This window comes from Eleutherodactylus coqui, chromosome 1 (genome assembly GCF_035609145.1).
Source record: "Eleutherodactylus coqui strain aEleCoq1 chromosome 1, aEleCoq1.hap1, whole genome shotgun sequence".
Classification (NCBI taxonomy): domain Eukaryota; kingdom Metazoa; phylum Chordata; class Amphibia; order Anura; family Eleutherodactylidae; genus Eleutherodactylus; species Eleutherodactylus coqui.
Window position 1 is genome coordinate 82,582,467 of NC_089837.1, and position 23,200 is coordinate 82,605,666.

A 23,200-nucleotide genomic window follows, 5' to 3' on the forward strand; every position below is an offset into this window, starting at 1 on the left:
ATAGATATGAGATAGATAGATAGATAAATAGACATATATATAGATATAAGATAGATAGATATGAGATAGATAGATACATAGATATGAGATAGATAGATAGATAGATAGATAGATAGATAGATATGAGATAGATAGATAGATATAGATATAAGATAGATAGATAGATAGATATGAGATAGATAGATATGAGATAGATAGATAGATAGATATAGATATAAGATAGATAGATAGATATGAGATAGATAGATGAGATAGATTTGAAATATATAGATATGAGATAAATAGATAGATAGATAGATAGATAGATAGATAGATAGATAGATAGATATAGATGTAAGATAGATAGATAGATAGATGTGAGATAGATAAACAGATATGAGATAGATAGATATGAGCTAGAGAGAGAGATATGAGATAGATAGATAGATATGAGATAGATAGATAGATAGATAGATAGATTGATTGATAGATATGAGATAGATAGGTAGATAGATAGATATGAGATAGATAGATTGACTGATAGATATGAGATAGATAGAGAGAGATAGATATATAGATATGAGATAGATAGATAGATAGATAGATAGATAGATAGATAGATAGATAGATAGATTGATAGATATAGATGTAAGATAGATAGATAGATGTGAGATAGATAAACAGATATGAGATAGATAGATATGAGCTAGAGAGAGATATGAGATAGATAAATAGATAGATAGATATGAGATAGATAGATAGATAGATTGATAGATATGAGATAGATAGGTAGATAGATAGATAGATAGATAGATAGATAGATAGATAGATATAGATATGAGATTGATAGATAGATATGAAAAAAATAGATATGAGATAAAGAGAGATATGAGATAGATAAATAGATAGATAGATATGAGATAGATAGATTGACTGATAGATATGAGATAGATAGAGAGAGAGAGAGAGAGATAGATATGAGATAGATAGATAGATATGAGATAGATAGATAGATAGGAGATAGATAGATAGATAGATAGATAGATAGATAGATAGATAGATAGATAGATAGATAGATAGATAGATATAGATATGAGATTGATAGATAGATATGAGAAAAATAGATATGAGATAAAGAGAGATATGAGATAGATAAATAGATAGATAGATTGACTGATAGATAGATTGACTGATAGATATGAGATAGATAGAGAGAGAGAGAGAGAGAGATATAGATATGAGATAGATAGATAGATATGAGATAGATAGATAGGAGATAGATAGATAGATAGATAGATAGATAGATAGATAGATAGATAGATAGATAGATAGATAGATAGATCTGATATAGATAGGATTATTCTGTAACATTTGGTTATTTCCATCCCAGTTATAACCGGTAAATAATAGACAGTTTTCATCCATACAGACACAATAGGACAAAGTTATTGGATTTTCTTTTGTGATTCACAAAGCAATTTGTGTAAATGTGAAGCTTCCACCCAAGCAATGATACAGTCAGGTTTTATTGCCATTCAACTATTATCTTTTTTCCCCTTTTTCTTCTGCAAGTTCTGTACTATACGGCTTGTGTTTCCATGAGAACCAGAATCCCTTTACCACGAAGAAGTGTACTTAGAATGAGGGCAGCTGCAGCTTCTGAACTTTGTGACAACACTTTGGTGGCAATAATGGAGTCTTTACAATTTAATATAGAGGTGCAATAGATTTACTACAGATGGCTAGGTTATAAACATTATTTCTGCAGGCTAAACAATATGGTCATTATAGAACAGGGTCTCGGCTGAGCTCTACAGATATAGAATTAGAAATGCAGTATATTTGTTACACTGTATTACAGGAAGGAGCTATTGTGGAGCAAATACAAAGCCTTTAGTTTAGAGGTTTTGCTTTTTCCCCTAAATGTAACATTTTTAGAGCTGCTCCATCTATCATAGACACCAAGAGATTGCTACAGTAGCTGATAAAAATCACATTTTATAAAAAACCATTAGAAGTCTGTGTGGGGAAATGACATATTTGCACCAGTATTCTGATGTCACAAATTTTGTCAAATGCTGTATCTACACAAAAGTTTGCCACTTTTTGCATTTTTACATTGTAGTCACTACTTTTCTGGAAAGTGTGTGGGGCTTAGCAGAGGGGATGTGAAATCCTGCAACCAAACAGATTTACTATCATTTATATCCAACTAATAGTACATCACTGACTGTAAAAAGAAATTTTGGTTTATCGCAGCTAGAGGTAAAAAATCCACTTCAACAGACAGTGATGCTTGCTTACATGTTTCGAGCAGGTCTCTCCTTAATCACATTGGTTCGAAACATGTAAGACTCTCTATCTCCTTTGATTAAAGTGGATTTTTAAAAATCTACATTAAAAAGGTTCTCCGGATAAATGGCCTTAAAATAAAGAAAAATTCAACACTCACCTGTTCCTGTCCCTAAAATCCAGAAGGAACAGCAGGCGATCATGCGCTATTCACTGTGTATGTGACCGCTTAGCCACTGACAGGCTTCAGCGGCCATAGAAGAATCATATAGAGATGAATGGGAGATTGCAATCACAGATTGGACTGAAAAGAGTCATGCTGCTAGCATGTACAGAGGTCATGGGGCCACAGGACAGGTGCCTGGTGAGTATAAAAGACAGCTCCCCGGACTGACTTTTGACCCTGATAAAATAGTTTATGGGTCTCAAGGGTCATAACAGGTTCCCTTTAAAGCAACATTTTTTTATACTCAACCCTAGACTATTGGTTCAATTTATGTTTATGAGATACTGGGTCAAAGTGAGCTCCATGTACGAACACGCTTAGAAGATTTATCGCTGGTGCACTGGTTTTGTTGTTTGCATACCACTATAAATTATGGCAGAAGTTGAAGTAAATTGTAGCAGAAATCTGTGCCAACTATGGACTGTGAATTGCTTTTCTGGGTCAGGAAGGGTATGCTTTTTTCCTTAGGGAGAGCACCTAGAAGGTGTGTGAGGAGACTTATCAGGCCATCCATGCTCCTCTGGGAAATATGCAAATGAAAGATGGAACAATACTTCTGCAGCACCACCTATTGGAAGGCAGCATTCTTGCAAGTCAATGTCCTTTTATCAAGCCTTGTAAGAATGACAAATGCGTCTCCTGAGATCTTCTAGGTGCTTCCGCTAAGGAGAAATTATACCCTTCCAGATTCACATCTATAGGCCTCTCGCTAGCCAAGCCAGAAACCTGCTGCACACTGATAAGGGACAATCATCCTGAGATTTCATCCATCTGGAGAAAACTCTGGCTTTGGATTATATTCCAAGTCATGGTTACAAGGCCTGTTAGAAGGTTGGACATTGACTTGCAGGAATGATGAACCTCCTAATAAATTTGGTGCATCTTACTCCAGCGCATTTTCTGCTAAAGACCGCTGCAATGTTGACAGCGCTATCTTCTTCCAGTGCTGTCTGCACTGACAGGAAGCCCGACGAACAGCCGATCGGCAGGGATCCTGAGTGGCAAATCGCCACAGATCAACTATTGATGTCCGATCCTGATGATTGGTCATCCATGATCAAAGTCCCAGACAGGCCCTTTAATGATTCATTGAAACATGAGCAGATTTTTCATTTGCATGTGTCTTTTTACAAAACACCATAAAATTAAAGTTTATCCTGGTATTCATCATGCTGTGTTTTACATCATAAAGACTTAAATCAACCAAAAATGTCACTCAGCCCATCTAGCTATTTTTCTCTTTTCACTTTTTTAGACCATCACTCAATGGATTGTCACAGCTCTCGAATAATGCACGACGCCGAAAAGGATGATAATAATAATGATGAATACGATAATTATGATGAACTGGTAGCCAAGTCTTTGTTGAATCTTGGCAAAATAGCCGAGGATGCAGCATACAGAGCCAGGACGGAATCTGAAATGAACAGCAATACATCTAATAGCTTGGAAGACGACAGTGACAAGAACGAGATCGTGGGACGGAAAACAGAGCTTAGTTTAGACTTGGACAGTGATGTTGTTAGGGAAACTGTGGATTCCCTCAAACTGTTGGCACAAGGACATGGTGTAGTACTTTCTGATAACCTCAATGATAGGAATTACCTTGACAGTTCCCAGGAAGATACAAGGAATATGAACTATTTGATGTTAGGCAAGCCTACAAATAATGGACATAATGAGAAAATGGTGGAGGAAAGCGATGAGGAGGTGTGTTTGAGCAGTTTGGAGTGCTTACGTAACCAATGTTTCGACCTTGCACGAAAACTTAGTGAAACCAATTCTGATAGAAATCCGCAACAATGTATGGGTATGAGAATGCCTAGGGCGGACGAAGATTATTCAGATAGAATGCAAGACAGGAACTATTCGGACATGATGAACTTGATGAGACTTGAAGAACAATTGAGCCCCAGATCAAGAACTTTTTCTAGCTGTGCAAAAGAGGATGACTACATGGAAAGAGATGATGATACTACCTCCATCACCTCAGACAGGTCAGAAGAAGTGTTTGATATGACAAAAGGTAATCTGACACTGCTAGAAAAAGCCATAGCTCTGGAAAGTGAGAGAGCAAAAGCAATGAGGGAGAAGATGGCCATGGAAGCTGGAAGGCGAGATAGCATGAGACTTTGTGATGAACATACCATGAGACACCTCTCAGGGGAGGACAGAAGGCCAAAGTCCACTGATGGCCATGTCAAAAAGCCATGTTATACAAAAGGTAATATATTCATGCTTATTCCTACCTATCTTGCACATATGGCTGGTTTTATACAGGTATAATATGGGAGCATTGTTATGTGCTCATATTACGGCTGCAATTCTGACCGCGGGTGTTATGACTCAAACCAACAGAATCATAGATTCTTGAACTGCTGTTAGTTTGGGTCATTAGACCTGTGCTCAGGGCAAGACTTGGGGCCATAATATGGGTGCAAAAATGGTTTATATCACTCTTGTATGCCCCCAGAGTAAGTACAATAATTAATTCAATGTTTTACAGTTGCATACATTGTGATTGAGTGGAAGCTTATTGGCCCATCGCCTGTCACAAAGAGCAATTCTATTGAGATAGGAACATTCTTCAACCTGTTCAGTTGTTCTTCGAGGACAGAATTGCAGTAATGTGTTTTGTTCCAAACTCTTCTTAGTTCATCAGTGTAAAAGCTTCATGGGCTTTAAATTTGATATCCATTTTCTAAGCCATGTGTATGATTGTAGCTCTTATCATTTCATGCCCCAATTTTCTCCTTACTACTCAGGCGAAGGGCTTTACTTTGAACAGTAATATTGAGCATGGAAGAAAGTACTTTCTAGGAGAAAAGTTATTCCTGCGATATGATGGCAGTAGAAACATAGAAACTTAGAAAACTGATGGTAAGAAAAGGCCACATAGTCAATCTACGAGGTAGAAGAAGTGGAAAGAAGGGAAAACGCCTATAATTAGTGGGACACGAGGATAGGACAAGATTCTGCAAAAAAAAAAAAACATGGCCAAAAATAATCAGCCGATGATTAGGTGCTGCTGGCCTAATACACTAGCTGACCATGAGTCATTAGTGTAACGATATGAGATGATAGGTGGGAATTAACTGAGGCTCTGGCGGAACCTGTTGGTATATGTAAATCGATGGAATGGATCCATTAAAAAATATCTGCTGGTTCTGAATAAAGGGTAACACATTTCGCAGTGTGCAGACCTCTTAATCAGACAGGTGGATTATGTCTTAATATACAGATGATACAAATTTGTCAGGGTCCAGTGTGCATGACTAGGACTACTGGTGGCCAGCGGTATCACACAAAGGGACCAAGAGTGTTGCAAAGAGGAAAAAGAGCCTTACAACACTCATATCTGCTCTGAGGGATACCGCTGGCCATCAGTAGTCATATTTGTGCAAACTGAACCCTGAGGAATTTGTATTATTGTATCTGTATATTAAGAAATGATCCATCTGTCTGATAAAGAGGTCTGCAGACCTTGAAACGTGTTACCTGATCATTTTGAATAATGTGTATTTTCAAAGGATCTATTCCATTCCATCAACTTTATTTTCTTCTACAGGTGACATATACCAACAGGTTGAGCCAGAGCTGCAGTTCTTTTTTACCTCTCACCTCACATTCTCTGTCTAGTCCGCCGTTATTTTCCCTTCTTTCCAACATGCTGTACACATGAAGTTGTTTAGAGCAATTACCTGGAGAGATATGCTTACCTCAATCCAGTCTTAGTTTAGCTGTGCTGACAACTCCACCTCCGCTCCAATGCTTACACTGAGTTATGTGGTATGGACCTCTAGTTGCCTGTGATATCATTCTAGAAAGTTGGTTGACTGGCGCATTTCAGTAACTAAGCCAGTACCCTTCTCTGTCATGGCCAATGCGGAGGTAGAGTTGTGGGCTGGCTTAGTTTTCAAAATGAGCCATAAACTAGCCTCTGCTATGACATCAATGATAACAAGAGGTCTATACCATGTGACACAGTGTTGGAACTGGACAGGAAGTGGAGATACCAGCACTACTGCAAATGGACTATATGGAGGTAAGTATATCTCTCCAGATAACCCATTTAAGTCTTTACTGATAAGACCTATGTTTAAGACCTCCCACCATTTTTGCAGCCCATATTTGGACTTGCTCTCTTTCTACTGGTTAGGCCTCATGTCCACGGGGAAATTCAGACCCGCACGGATTCTCCATGCAGAATCCCGCAGCGGGACCCTCCTTTCCCGCAGACATAAGGCCTGAAAATAAGATATACTTACTTGTCTGGACGTTGTGGATCTGTCCTCCGTCGCGGCCAAATCTTCTTTCTTCGGCCTGGCTTCAATGGAAGCCGCAGGAGGCCCACACGAAATGGAGCATGCTGCGGGTGTTTTCCCACATGTGCGATCCACGCGCCTCGGAGAAATGACATCCGCAGGTATTTAATTACCTATGGGTGTCCAATGCATCCCTATGGGCGCGGATCACGTGTGCTGGACAACCATGCGGATTTGATCATTCTAATTTGCCCGTGGACATTGAGCCTTATACATTTGGTTACGTAAGACAAGCACCCCTCTACTGCTGGATGCGAATAGATTATTGGAATAAAACTGCTTTATCAGATTGGAAGCCACCGGTTCATATGATGAGACAGGCCGATATTATTGAACAAGTAAAAGGTGGAATCACACTACATGTTTTGATTTCAAATTGAAATCTTCTTTAGTTATTTTCATATGATACTTGATGAAGATTTCAACTGAGAATCAATACAAGTAGTATGATTTTACATTTCACTTGTTCAATAATATCGGTTTGTCTCACCGTTAGAATAATTGGCTTCCAACCTGGTTCCTGGGCAGCGCATCAAATAGAGCTGTTTGTTTTTCCATAAATCTATCCATATTCACTGGTTGAGGGATTCTAGATAGCACTTTCCCGATCTCCAGCCGGGCTTGCAGCATGAGGGAATCACCTGGTGGACATCATTATAGATGCTGAATGGAGTGGTTCCCAGTATAACACGGCCCGGCCAGGTTAGCATGTATTTAAACACACACATTTGTCAAAGAGTTAAATCTGCTAGATTCACATTACGGCCCATTTTTTCTCCTTCATTATCTCTCTGAGCTTTCCTACGCTTGAGTTCCATTTGTCAATTCCTTTCGATGTAGAGGTATGAAATTTGCATCAAATCCAATATGTTGCACATGAAGATTTTGCTTCTTATTCACCATAGGTTTGTGGCAAAATCCGCAGGCGAATTTGTGGTGGATTTTTCCAACATGTGTTGATTTGCTCACTGTATAGGGGTGTTTTTTCCTGTAAATAGGGCTCCTATAGATGCCCCAGCTACGGTGGAAAACTGTGAAATAAGAAAAAAAATTACATAGTGAATGTCCCCAAGAGGTCTGATATGACATCATGGGTGGGCATTAGAGATGAGCGAGCATACTCGCTAAGGGCAATTACTTGAGCGAGCATTGTCCTTAGCGAGTACCTGCCCGCTCGGAAGAAAAGACTCGGGTGCCGGCGGGGGAAAGCGAGGGAGGGAGGGGGAACGGAAGGGAGATCTCTCCCCCCCCTGCTCCACCCTTCTCACTCCCGCAACTCACCGCTCACCAGCGCCGGCACCCGAATCTTTTCTTCTGAGCGGGCAGGTACTCCCTAAGGACAATACTCGCTCGAGCAATTGCCCTTAGCGAGTATGCTCGCTCATCTCTAGTGGGCATGCATGTGTAAAAAAATTGTTACAAAAGCAAGTAAAGAAAATTATAAACTGCAAATGTACTGCACATATTAAAAAAGACCCTCCACCCATGCCAACCTAAACTTTCTCGATAGCCGCCCTATAATCCAAGACTATATACATTATATATCAAAATGTCCGAAACAAAACTGCGAATCCTTTCCAATACTTTATTTTAGCATAAATATACCAATTTTAAATATAAATTTAGAAAAAAAATTTTTTTTTTTTTACTTTTTGCACACATTACCCCTAATTAAAAAAAATAAATGTAACAATTTTTTTGTGAAAAAAAGGAATTTAAAAACAGCTGTAAATGTTCTGGAAATGAGAAATGCAGCAAAAGTAATTTGGGCAGCCTGTAAAAAAATAGGGGCAATAAAACCACCACATGCATAAAAAAGTGTCTGGTCCTTTAGGACCAAAACACGCTAGTCTTAAGTGGTTAAAGCCTTAGGTTCCATCTTGTGTTCTATCTCAAAACTGTTTTCGCCATTAGAGATGGAACCCTAGGATGGAAACCTAGAACATGTTGAACTGTGTGCACAGAATCTTTATGGCGACACACAGAGTTTCTACGGCTGTATGCTACAGACCTACCGACTGTATGCTACAGACCTACTGACTGTATAGCCTGTCCTTATAGTATCTGCATATTAAACCGTTTATGGCATTATTTTTCACTGAAAGCAATGCCTGACCTCCAATGGAGCATGTCACGATTCACAAATCACAAATCTTACACAAATCCTACAGAACTACAGTAATCCCGTGTATGCCTCCATATTATTACATCCGAGCTGGCTTAACTAACATGCCTGCTCAGGTATATGTTAATTGTCCTAAACAGACCTACTACTATGACCATGCTAGTTTCACCCATATGTGGCCAGCATGGCGTAAATATGAAGGTTCTAAAAGGCCCAGAATTGTCCATATAGGACTTAATCAAAATACAAAACCTACACAGGCACAAACTGGACGAGAATCTACTACAAATGCAAGCAACACGAATGTGGATAGATAAAATATATACATTGATTTGGTACAAACGCAGATAACATAGCATGGCATAACAAGAACAAAATGAGGAATCTGATACTGACCTCACGGGTATGGTAAACCTTACCTATAAGTGGAGTGATTGCCCTGATAAGGACAACCCCGCAGACAAGACTCTTAGACAAGATTCAGGCATTTACCTCGTACAAGATAGTGACCAGAATCAAACATGGAAACAGAACACAGAGCTCTGACCAGCATGCATGATCAAACCATAATTAAGTCAGGAGAATAATCAGTGCCCTCTGTGAGAAGGGGTCGGAATATATACATAGAGAGAACAATGGTGGTTGTCTGGATGGACAATCCACCTCACAGCCAGCTGAATCAACCAACACCTGCAGAGTTATGGTCCTATCATTGCATGGAACCATAATATCCAGGAGCACATTTTGACACGCCACGACACATGCGTAAAGATACACTCTAGGCCTCCATATGCTGATGTTAGGGAAAGTGAAAGGCAAAAAGAAGAGGGACCGAGCAAGGGCAAGATGGATGGATGATATCCTTTAGGTGAAGGACTGGACCTTGGTGGAGTTGGGGGTGGCAATAGCCGACAGGAAGCTCTGTAGCGGGCTGGTCCACAAGATCACAAAGAGCCGTAAGTGACTGAAAGAATAAACAATCAATCATGCCTCCATAGACTTCTACGGATGCTATTCTGCTACTTTGTTCAATTTGTTTGGAGCTGTAATACAGCGATGGCCATGAGCCCTGAGAAAAAAATGTAGGACTTAGCTGCTTAATTGATCAGAATATTGATTGTGTCTATTGCTCTTGAACCTAATATTGATTCAGTAGTAACAACACTGATCTTAAGTAACCTAGACCTAGACATCAATGCCGACCATGAACTGACAAGCTTCCTCATCTTAATGCATTTTTAGAATATTTTTGCCAGAATTAAGATGCTCATTATGAACACATTTAATCATGCTGCTTAATGATGGGTGATTGATGAATTATAATAATCAGCTTTTTATTATACTTATTGCTAGGAGTTAATAATGAGCTTTGATGTAGTGCGCATCTTCAGAGGAATGAATATGCTCTTCAAGTGTCTTGCTGTGTATGTGAGGTACACGAATTCAGTGTCTCTAAATCACTCGCAACAATATGCAATTAATTCCACTTAGATTAATTGATGATCCCATTAGCCCCTTTGAATGAAATATTTTCAGTCTGGAAGTACAAGTGATATAGTCAGCAATTTAATTATAAAGAAAGGTTTTTTTTTGTTTTTTTTTTATTTTGCGCAGATCAAGAAGAAAACTTGAGCTCTGTTGCCAGGTCTTGATCTTGGATTAAAACATTCGACAAAAATGATTGAAGCCATTGGACTTTATAGGGGAGATGTATCAAAACTGGAGCACTTCCGCCTTTCATATTTCAGGGGTCCTTTTGGCAGTAACTTGATGGGCTTACTATTGGACAACTATCCTACTTTTTCCTTGCACCTGTTTTGATACATTTCCCTTCCGTTATTCAAAAATGGAGGCCCGGCTCACAGATAACACTTTGCAGCATGTTTTGTAGCACAGTAACTTAGTAGGTAAGGTCAAAAAAAGACACGTCTATCCAGTTCAGCCTACTACCCCCAATGTTGATCCAGTAGAAGGCAAAAAAAAAAAACCCAATGAGGTAGAAGCCAATTTTCTGCGGGCAAAATATGCAGAGAATAGAATCCATTGATTTCAATGGATTTATTCCCATTTACACATTTAGCGCGTATGAAAAGCGAAACACAGCAGGCTCTATTTTTGTGCGCACTAAAAGGTCCCACAGGAATCTGTGCACAAATACGTAAGGGGAAGCGTGAAACAATGCGCAAAACGCAGGGAAAAGAACACATCTGGACCTCATTACGCTAATTAGTCTTTAAATCACGACATGGGTCTGTCCCACACCCCATGTGAAATGTCCCCAACGGCACAAAAAGTACAGTAAAATGCACAAAAACAAGCTCAAACGCACAGCATTCATGGTGCAAATAGGTCCAGAAGTGTTTTTTCTGCATTTTGCGCCGTGTTTCACACTTCCCCTTGCGTATTTGTGCACCTCCTGTAGACTTCTATGAGAGCCCTTTGTGTGCAAAATGCAGAATAGAACAGGTCTAACTTTTTTATGCGAGATGCATGCACAAAATGCACTCGTGCGAGAGAATCCCTTGAAATCAGCCCTTATGTACTGATTTTGCCACAGATCTTTAACAAAATCCCACTGCAGCAAAAATTTGATACATGTGCACATGGGTTTTGGTGGCAGTTTTTAAATGCAGTTTTTAAGCAAAACAAGAAGTAGATCCAACAGGAAGGAGAAGTTCTTTCTTTAAATGTCCCATTCCTTTTGAACCCACTTCTGGCTTTGGCTAAAAAAAAAATGCACCAGAAACTGCCTAAAAACCTGTGTATGAAACCATCCTTTATGAAAGAGGTCCCCAACGTTTTGTACCTTGTGAGCCACAGTCAACTCTCAGTTGGGAGTCACATTCATCTTGGAGGAGAGAAGTTTTTAGGCTAAGGCTAAAGGGCAACCTTGGCACCAACACACATTGGGTGGCCAAAGATTGCCCAACGGCCTTGCTATATGTAAATAATACAATCTTTGATTACACAACGCATGTCATGGCCAAGGTTGAAAATCAAACACTTGCTTATAAATATTTCCGAGTGAGAATATGACACTCGTATTATGCCACCTGAACTGGCACTTTTGGGTAGTTAGGCTATTTCTGCAGTAATGTTAATTGCCAATACTTATGGTAAGAACTCAAGACTCCCATGATAGACCACAGAGCAAGTTGTCGCAATCCACATATGAGCTACTGGTTTGAGACCACTACTTTAGGGTGAAATTTTTGTCGTTTTATGACACACTTATTTTGCTGGGATTTTTGTATCTGCAGTAAAACAATACAATTTTTGTAAAAAAAATGCTGTGGTTTTCCTGCAATTACAAAAATTGTGAAAAAAAACTGCCATAAAAACCATCACCAAACAAATCACGTGAATACAACCTATAGCCTAATTCAAATGGCTGCAGTAGGACCTCATTTTATTATCTGTATGATGGCCACAAATTACAGCCCGACCACGAATCTAATGAACCAAACTTGGAGCATCATAGATGGTTACAATGCTATAATTTGGGTCATTGGACCCACAGTCAGGCCAGAATTTGCAGACATAATACAGACTGCATTACAGCCATTGGGCCTTTCTCTGATGTTTTTATTTTGGTCCTGCCCCATTGGCTTCAATGAAGAAAATCTAGTAAAGTCCAATGTAAAAAGGATCATAGTTATTACCTAGGGTGCCTTAATGCGGTTTTCAGTACGATATATCAATATTAGTAAATATGCCCACTGAGCTTATACAATATATTATGATCATTAGAATTACAATAGTCTACACAAGCTCCTCCGGCTTCAAAACGAGTCACAAACGCATCTATTTTTCTTATTACAGACACCAGTCAAAAGTCATTTATCTTAAGTTACAGACAATTGGCAACACTTGTTATTGTCCCTCTAGCCAAACCGGATCCTTCAGTTACGATGACTTCTTCATCCTACACTTCACCACTGAAGCAAATACAATGTCCCTCGAATTTCCGAGTTCATAAAAAGACTCTATGTAAATTTGTCTCTCCACTGTTTTGTTTTTGACAGGTGAATTGAGGTGAGACAAAAGCCCAGATAGAGATAATTGATCACCGGGGAGACACCGGTGCCGTGCGCACAGTCATCTTAACAAGGCAGATGATGGGCTAGAAAGATTGGAAAAACAATTGTACTCTCATGATTTAATCTGTCCTTTCAGTGTCCGTTCTCTTTTCCACATAGACTAGAAGATAGAATATTCCCGTACTAATAACCTAATCATGGTTGGGGAGACTCAAGAAGTAAAATTCACAGCAGCTTTCCTGTGGACCCAACAAAAAGCCACTCACAGACTGATGGACTCAGCGGTCTATGTTCTGCTGACAGATTGGCAGACTATCCATAGAAACTATAAACATTTATACACCCCTGGATGTTATCATACTGCCATTCCACCGTATCCAGACCACCATGAGGACTTCTTCCAGCCATGACTCATCTCCATATATTCTCCTCATCCTGTTGCTACTGTTATCCTCTCAATTTCCATTACACATTAAACATGCTCCACATAGTACATTGTCCCTTTTTGTACCATATAAAGTAATAGAGCTTTCACATAGTAATAAATCCCCTATAGTACCCACCACAATAAATAACCTTCATAAAGCCCCACATTGTAATAGTTCCCCTTTGTTCCCCACCCCCCACAAGGTGATGATGCCCACTGTGTGCACCTGAAAAGTAACCATGTCCCAAAATAATGCACCTTCTGTGACCCAAAGTAACTACTCATACTGAATTGTGAGAGCAGGTGATAGAGGGGAGGAATCAGGCTATGCATGCAGCCTGTTGTGTCAAACATCAGCACCCGGACCTAGCACTGACTGGCAGTACACCAGTCAATGGGTTCATCCGCACTATCGAAATGCATACACAAAAAAAGCTGTGGCATGCCCTATTTTTGTGTGCCTTTGCATACCTAAGGCACCCTAAGAGTCCATAGGGGTGTGCAATTGTTGACCCAATTGCGTACTTCACTGCGCAATTTTGCAGAGAAATTGATGACCCCAGGGACTAATTTTGCTGCACAGCCTTTTCAATCATGGTGAATGGTCTCCAGCAGCATAGAATGTACAGTTAACAGCGCTGATACAGCCAATAGTGCGACCTTCACAATGCAAAAAGTTGCAGTATCGTGAGCGTATCTGCGCCTAAAGGGTTTACTCACCAAAAAATATTTATCACCTATCCACAGGCTATCTGCTTATTAGAAACACGTGGAGCAGTGGTTATCTATGTGCACTGCTACTCTGCTCACCAGGGGACCTCTGGGTGTGACATTCTCCATATCCATGGGGGTCCCAGTAATTGGACATCCTGTGGTCATTCATTTACTACCTATCCTGTAGACAGGTGATAAATGTTTCAGAGAGATAACCCCTTAAAAATGAATATCCATCCTTGCAAAACATTTTTTAAATGAATATAGTTAAAAACATCTATACTGAATAATTCTTGATGTTTAATTATATATTCAGCAATGATATGGCTGCAAATCCCAGACTCCCCCCAATTTAATAAATCAAACTCACACTAAAGGGTTCTGTGGTAATATAAATTTGTAATACATGAAAATTAAGTCCCACTACAGCCATCTGAAATCAGATTTAAGGCCTCTTTACATGGGCCGATTCCCACGATCCAGCGAGAATCTGGACTATATCATTCAGTGTAAATGCACACCCGACTGGACGATGAAGGATAATTTGTTTCCTTATCATTTGTCATTTACTTTATGGATCCATAAAAATTGAAGGATGGACAGCTCGTGTCAATAGGCAATTATTCATCTATGAACGACCGCCTGTTTACTATAAACGGAGGTAGGCGGCCCAGTATGGCCCACCGGCCCAGTACACCTCCATTCACTCAACAATGATCATTACTGTGTAAGAGCATAGGAACAATCATCGTTGCCTACTCTCAACAAAACCGGATCCGTCAGCAGCACTCATCACCACCACATAGGGGAAGCTTGATAAAGATGCACGCTCAGTCCAAGATCCTGACCCTGGATCCTCTACCATACTTGACAAAGGCTATATGTGGTAGCCAAAACGTTGTTCATCTGTGGATACAATAAAGGACATCCGGTGGATGTGAATCAACTTTTTTGCACCTATTTATTGCTCAGCCTAAAATTATTTGGACATCATTGGCTACCCTGTTGGGCATCTGCACTCAATAGATCGTCCCGGGTCAGAAGGCCTTTACAGTAGAGACATTTTTTATACAAATTTTGGATGCCAGAATGCTCATCTTTAGATTATTTTTTTTTAATTAGCTGACACTGTATTCCCCCGCCCTCAATAATCATTTTATGAGCCTGGCCTGGTTACATAGGGTTACATAGATATTGTAATCTAGTTCCACAAACAGTAGATTGTGCGGCTTTATTCTTCCCAATGAACATTTATGATTTACGGATAGTTTGCTAGTAATAGTTTAGGATCAAAAACGTCGTTAGCCAGTAATGTAGACAATGTTTACAGAAGCTCTGATGTCTTTATGAACAGACACAGTGATGAAGATGACGTGCCCTGATAGACCCACACTACATATAGATGGATAATAATAGAAGGCAGGGACAGTGACTGCACATTAATTATCCATTGATGGTTAGGTGGTGAAAATCATTTCAGATGCAAGTCATGATGTGTCTTAGGTGAGGATCGATAGCAATTTCTTTCTTAAATACAATTCACTTGTTCTCTTCCTTGCTGTGAGAACAGAACGGAGTATAATTCAATAGTGGAGAGAAACATAAATCTAAATGTATCATTAACAGAGATGTTGTCTAGATTGTATCTATGCTCTGCTCTTTCCTAAGCATTATATTCACTGATCGCTATGTTTCCTTCATATTTCAGCTATATTTTTTGCTAAATGTATTAACGGAAGTCTTATATACGCTACATGTGAACCAAACAAACTTTGAAAGAACTCATTTAAACAATTTTGAATATTTTTGTTCTTTCCATAGTAAGGGTTCTGCCCACCCACATCAGACAATGTTTGCATGGCCTTGCTGACACTATTAGCAAGATCGGGAAGCCATGGGCTGCCAAGAGGGCGCAGGGTTGCCACCACATTGCGATTACCACAATGCTCGCCTCTACCCTACTTGGCCCAAAACAGAGAAAATAAATTCTAAAAAAAAATTATCTGAATCATTTTATATAGACTATTTATCATCTACTGAAAACCCATGACCAGTAAGCGGATACATGTCATAGTTACACAATTACAAATTACAGTCAATAAAGATTATACTGGAGGGGGTTTAAAGAAGAGCAACTAAACTAATACATGGAATGATGGGACTGGAATACCCAGAGAGGCTATCCAAATTGGGACTATTTACCCTGGAAAAAAGACGACTAAGGGGTGATCAAATAACTCTGTATAAATACATGAGGGGACAATACAAGGATCTTTCCCATGATCTGTTTATACCCAGGACTACGACGGTAACAAGAGGGCATCCGCTACGTTTAGAGGAAAGCAGGTTTCATCACCAGCATAGAAAAGGGTTCTTTACTGTAAGAGCAGTGAGACTGAGGAACTCTCTGCCTGAGGAAGTGGTGATGGCAAAATCCATAGAGGAGTTTAAAAGGGGACTTGATGTCTTTCTGGAGAGGAAGGATATTATAGGTTATAAATCTTAGGTTAATTGTTAATCCGGGTTTACAGGCAATTAGGAACTATTAGGGGTTGATCCAGGGATTAGTCTGATTGCCATTAGGGAGCCGGGAAGGAATTTTTTCCCCAAAAGGGCCAATTGGCTTCTGCCCTTGGGTTTTTTTGCCTTCCTCTGGATCAACAACACAGGAGGATAGACAGGCTGGACTAGATGGACATTGTCTTCATTGGGCCTTACGAACTATGTTATTATGTTACTATGTATACAACTTTCCAAAAGAATTTCCTAACAATTTCACAATCCTAATCACCAATTTAAGTTGATTATATACAATCATACTATTATCATAAATTAAAAAATTCTGTGGTTGCAAAATATTTTTTTCCATAATATTTCATGATATACTAAATAAGGATATACTAGTTTTTGTTTAAACTGAGGCCTTGTTCCCATCAGATTTTACCTTCCATCTAGGGACTCTGTACCGTGATCCCATTCATATTGCTAAAACCAGTATGTAGACAGAACCTTGAATGGTTTCAGTAGTCAAATGGAGACCAGATTTTTGTTCTTTTTGGTATTTGAGCACAAAAATAAGTAGTGATTAAATACTACTTGACAAACTCATATTGCATAAATGATATCCCACTCTTGACCCTGAACTATAGTTATCTTCCCCATAGGACCATCATTAGGCACATACCTTATGTGTCTAATGAAAAATATAACCCTAAGTATGTAGATTCATATTCAAATGTAGACTACTCCTCAACATTTAACTTTGCTGGTTGGGCCGATGCAGGATACATAACTACACTAGTTTATGTAGAAAGAGTTTGTTTCCCTATTGGTTGAGTTCAGGTAAAAATGCTGAATTATCTACTAGTCATTTTAATGTTTTTTGTTTCACTATCACAACTAAATAAGTTATTTAGTCTTCCTAAGGTCCTATGTCCCCAGTAAGTCCATACTTGCACAGGTGAATGAGATGCTGTGCAAGCATTCTACTTGAGCAAGAAGGTATTTGACCTTGGGTTGAGTGGGCAGAACAGCCAAGGTCAACTATTACTATAAACATGAAGACATGATTAAAATCCTTAATACTAGCATAACAAATTCATCTCTGCCTCATATGTATATAATTCATGTATCAAATATGCCAAAAATGCACCTTCCTCCCAGGTTTTTGGACTTCACATTTTTCTTGATCATTTTCAGTAGTATGAAACATGTATTAATAATTACTTATAATTTACTGGTGGTAAACGTATCTGATGCGGGATTAGTATAAATCCTGAAAGCCCCTGAACAAGTATTTATTTTAGCCCTTGAATCAATCTTTTTGTTTCTCTCTTTGTCGGCCTTTGTAGATTGCCCATATTTCATAATACGGATTGATGTGCCTCTGTCTGTGACATCCTTCTTCATTATTATAAGACTGCCTTGTTGTCACCCTCCACATTTTCTAGTAGATGAACTAATTAAAGAAGATTATTTGTATTAAAAGAAGAAACTTGTCTCTTTGCCAATGAAGAACTTAAGGCAATCCCCTTGTGTGTAATGTCTATAAGTAGCAATGAAATTAGTCTTCTGAGCCCGGGATTATACTGATGAATCTTGTTGGTTGAGTTACTTTAAACTAATGTTCATCATTTCAAAAGGTTAATTTCACCTTGCAGATTTACCTGGAAATAATACCATTTACAAATGCTAATTGTTGATAAGGCAGTCATTAAAAGAACGGTGATCCCAAAAATAAAGTTTGATATAGCTTTATGGTATCCTCCAGGCAATGGGCAATGAACATTTTAGTGTCTAGTACAACTCTACTGGCCTATTTTCATTCTGGTCACACAGTCCTGGTTGTGTCCCCAAAGTGGTCACACTTCTCGTTTTCAATACTCCATGCCCCCAGACTATTTACTATCATGCCATTCAGTAAGTCAAACCTGATGCCCATGGCTCTACAGTGACTTTAAGTCACCAAGAGTTGTAGCTTGGCTCACATACTAATTTGATTCAACCTATCCAATCTGTAGTTCTATTATGCTTTGGTCATTTTAATATGTAGTATGCATAGTCTTGGGGGAACAGGGCAGCTCCAGTAAAAAAGGGAAAACAGCCCCTTTTTAAGTCAATTGTCACTAGCAAAGCTAATTAGGGTCTGCTAAGACCTTTCACCTCTGCCATGCTTGGACAAATTTAAAGCATGTTTAAAGCTCAGGACCACACACCATGCATTGAAATTGTGTGTTCCTACACAGGTTGTTTTTACATTTATATAGGAAATGAACAATAAGAAATGTCAGTGGAAAGTTCTAGCCTTAAAATATATGGTGTGTATAAACCTTTGTATTTTGAAGAGTTTCTCTCTCCTACTTAAGAGATGTGACCGTCCGCCCTTCTCCTCCCTTTTGACGATCGCAAGACTTTTAAGTGAGATTTCATCTACAGTATTTTCTGTTAAAGAAAGCCTGTCACTAGATAGAACCAGTGGGGCTGGTTGATTGGCTTTGTAGCCTCTGACTCTATTCCCATTTGTTTCTGTTTTTTCTCATGCTGACCACTCTTTGCTCGGATGGGATCTTCTTAGGTCCAGCTTCTCAATGTATTAAGAGGCCAGTCCCCACCATTCTCTTCCAGTGGTTGATGTTGGACTTGATTGAAAGTCTGATATCACCCATAGAGTGACTGGTGGGAACCACCTACTTGACACATTGAGAGCACAGGGAGCAGAACCCAAGTGTCCTTTCACATGGGTTGACTGTCGGGCACTTAAGCGCCCAACAGTCATTCCAGTGGTTATCGCTCTTGTGCTTTCATACGGGAGAAATGGTCACTCAGTAAATGGAGTGGGCCAGTGGTTATTAGAATCCATTTCTTAGCAAAATCCAGAATTACAACTAATTAGTTATATTTAGCTGAGGTAAGTGACTATATATTGTATTTATTTCATTTAATATATCAGCAGTGTCTATATCCTATCCTGACTTGGCAAACCTAGGAACAAATACTGTATAAATCTAATATTTTGATTTTCTAGTTGCCTTCCTTCTTAGCCAACCGAAGAATTTGACACAATCCCATTGTAAAATACATATGAGTGGCAGCGCACATTAAAGAAGACGAATACATCCAAAATAAAATTTAACCCAATTGCTTTGATAGTAAAAGAAGGTGTTTTTTCTCCATGTTACGTTAGAAAATATGTTTATCCTAACAGGTCGATAAGAGGACGGTGTACAAAAGAAAACTGTTTTAATGAGCTTTGCCTCAGTGCAGGTGGCCTTTCGCTTTTATGCATAATTACAGAAAATCTGGTCTTTATACATGTTCTGTGTTAAAACAGAACACTTTGAAAGAAACTGTGAAATTTAACGCTTTTTTTCTTTTTTTTTTACCCAAAAGAGTGATAAGACAAGGATACTGAACTGGCAGGGAAGCCAGTGCATTGTAATGAGCCACTTCCCACTCATGTCTGAATTGCTGCTTTCTCTCTCTCTCCAATGAATACAAATTGTTCCGGCTTCTCAATGGTCAATTATTTTCTTTGAAGTCAAAGGGAGGGGTTATTAATCATAATAACGTCCTCCAAGCGACTGGATGAGGTTTATTTTGAGTGCGCTTTAAATGAGGGTCTTTCTAAATTACCACAAGGTTGTTTGCAAGTAAGTGTCATTATAAAACAACACAGGAAAAACACAAAAAATAAACAAAATATATAAAACAAAAGTATCTGAAAGATACAATATCTTTTTGTCGGGCTTATTTTCCAATTACGTGGTATTGTTGGGTTAGCAGTTTAGGAACTACAATGCTGTTTGACAACAAGTAGCCATTTTTGAAGCAATAACAGGAATGTGGCTGGAAGGAATTTCCCATTCCGTTCCTTCATTCTAAGTACAGTGATAGACGATAGGAAAGAAGCAGTTAAAATAATACACTGGTTATAGCAGGTATAGAGCAAGCTGAGACCCACGTTCAATTGTTAGACTGATCGGTGGTCTAGAAATGTTCACACATGGCAAAACTGTTTGCGCAGAGCCCCTACGTCAAGTCTATACATTGGTACATCGGGAGTTTAAGCTGAATGGTTCCTCTAGTGGGGCATATCTCCATAATACAGTACGGTCTCTGTGTAGTAGAGGACACTTGTTGGTATAGTAAAGACCAATATGGGCAACATATTACGACCTATTTGAGATTTAAGTAACTGGCAGACTTAAAAAAAAAAAAGAATCGTACCTGACAAAAGCAGCTGCTTGGCAGGGGTACTGAGAGTGGCATTCTGATGGCATTATCCCTTTAATTCATAAGCCACTTTAGACCTCCCCAGTTATATTACAGGAATACTTCTACTCAGTCCTATACTACTCTATATAAAAAATATGACATAGAATATGTAGAAAATTGCAATGTGAGTAGAATCTGGCTTGGAGTAAGTCTATAAGAAGTTAATGTAAAAAGTTGGGTCTACTTTTGCAGAGGTTTTTACTTTGATGTTCCTGCTAGTGAAAGCAGCAACCCCTTTAAAATGTTCCCTGTGGGCATTGTTAAATTATACAAGAAAGGTCATCCTAGGAATTTATTTAAGCAGCTAATTTATGGCTTCTATTAATCATGCAAGTGAGGAGACATCTAGACCATCTTTATTACATCTGTCAAAATGAAGGCTTTAAATGTTAGGTTGAAATATGTTTCTAGAAACTCTTCTGACAACTAAAGGGCATCTGTAATACTGATGGAGGATTAAACCTCATCTTCAACATCTCTACTTGTTGACCTTGTTCTACGCAAAATCTACAATTCAGGGGTTGGTAAGATAAGATTAAATAATGAGTCTAAAGAGAGCCTAGAACATTTGGGGCTCCAACAAACTTTGGCCTTGAGTCAAGTTTTGTTTAGTAGAACTCCTTGTAGAAGACTATGGTCAGGGTCAGACATAGACAACATAGGGCCCACCTGCAAAAAAGTAGGTGATCTAGTTAGTTGAGAGTGAAGATATTTTAGGATTGAAGCCCACCCCTTCGGCTTTGGCTCATAAAAGGAGTGGAAAACCCTCTCAATGAAATCCATTTTCCCTAATAGGATGGTGACAACCACTTTAAGGATTTGTAAAGTATTTCTGTGGTGGATTAAACTAAAATTATAATATGGCAAATTTTAGCTACTACATCCATAAAAAATGGTGACACTGAGCATAATTACGAGACATGACTGATCTACTATGCTATAGTATGAGTGGAAAATACTATATATGATATACAAGCCAAGTAATTATTCAAGTGCTGTTATTCCTACGATGTTTACTTTGAATTCTATAACTATACTTTTTCTTTTCCATATGTAGATCTTTCACGGTCTGAGAAGAAAGAGAGTAAATGTCCCACCCCTGGCTGTGATGGCACAGGTCATGTGACTGGCTTATACCCCCACCATCGGAGTTTATCAGGTTGCCCACACAAAGACAGGGTACCTCCCGAAAGTAAGTTGTGTTATATACATATAATGATGAAATAAACATATGCATTTCAAAGAGGTTTTCCAGGAATAAACTATTGATGACCTGTCCTCGGGATATGTCATTAATAATTAATTGGCTGGGGTCTGCCGCTCAGGATGAGTAATGCGGCCACTTCAGTCCATACTTGGTGCAGTGCATTACATTGTATAGCAGCTGTGCCTGGTATAACAGTTCAATCCCATTGTCTTGATTGGGACTGAACTGCTCTCAGGCCATGTGATCAATGATCGTGATGTCACAGGTTTGGAAAAAGGCTTTCAGTTCTCACCCAAGCACCACAGGGTCTTCAATCAGCAGATGAGGGGGTATCCCAAGTGGCAAACAACTCCAATAAACTATTGATGACAGAATCTCAGGATAGGTCATCAATAGTTTAGTCCCAGAAAACCCTTATATGTAACGAATATAGTGAAGGACTGAGTTAATTAAAGGAGCTTTCCAAATATTTGCATGTCATAACATGTCAACATTAGCAATGGGAAATAACAGTTTCCTTAGACCAAAACTTACCCTTTCTCAAAACCGGTTTTGGTCCTGGCAAGCAGACATACACCGATTTACTCTTAAAGGGAACCTGTCACCACGGAACAGCACCATAGACTAAGTTATGGTGCTGTTCGGTGAGGTGATGGGGAATCGGTGGATGTAGTTTTGATGCTCACCTACTCCCTATTCCCGGGCCATCAGTCTACGTGTGGTCTGAAAATCTGACTCTTTTCAGACTCTCATACAAGCCTATGGGATCGGTCTGAAAAGAGTCTGTGGGCATGGTGCTGTTTGGTGGTGACAGCTTCCCTTTAAGTATGCAGTAGTTGATTTACCAATGTGTTAGTTTTCTGCTTCCTTTGAATACAGTTATGTCCAGAGAGATCTATGACTTCATGTACCACCAACACAAGAATACACAAAAACAAGCCTTAAAATGTAAGCACGTACGGTCTTTGAAAAAGTAAAAGCACTACGTAAATTGTAAGAGATGTGCGGGGGAAATATCAGTTTTTGATTTTCAAACATTATATAATAATAAATTTACCATAAATGAGCAAAAATGCAATAGTCAATTGACA

General features: G+C 39.0%; 1 protein-coding gene across 1 annotated transcript in view; it reads left to right on the forward strand.

Annotated features, from left to right (window-relative positions):
• Positions 1-23,200, forward strand: part of MYT1L (myelin transcription factor 1 like) — a 180,198-nt gene that overhangs the window by 76,105 nt on the left and 80,893 nt on the right. The window contains exons 4-5 of the mRNA XM_066596421.1: positions 3,753-4,721; positions 21,960-22,094. Of these exons, the coding sequence (XP_066452518.1) occupies positions 3,753-4,721; positions 21,960-22,094 (1,104 nt within the window). The remainder of the gene's footprint in view (positions 1-3,752; positions 4,722-21,959; positions 22,095-23,200) is intronic.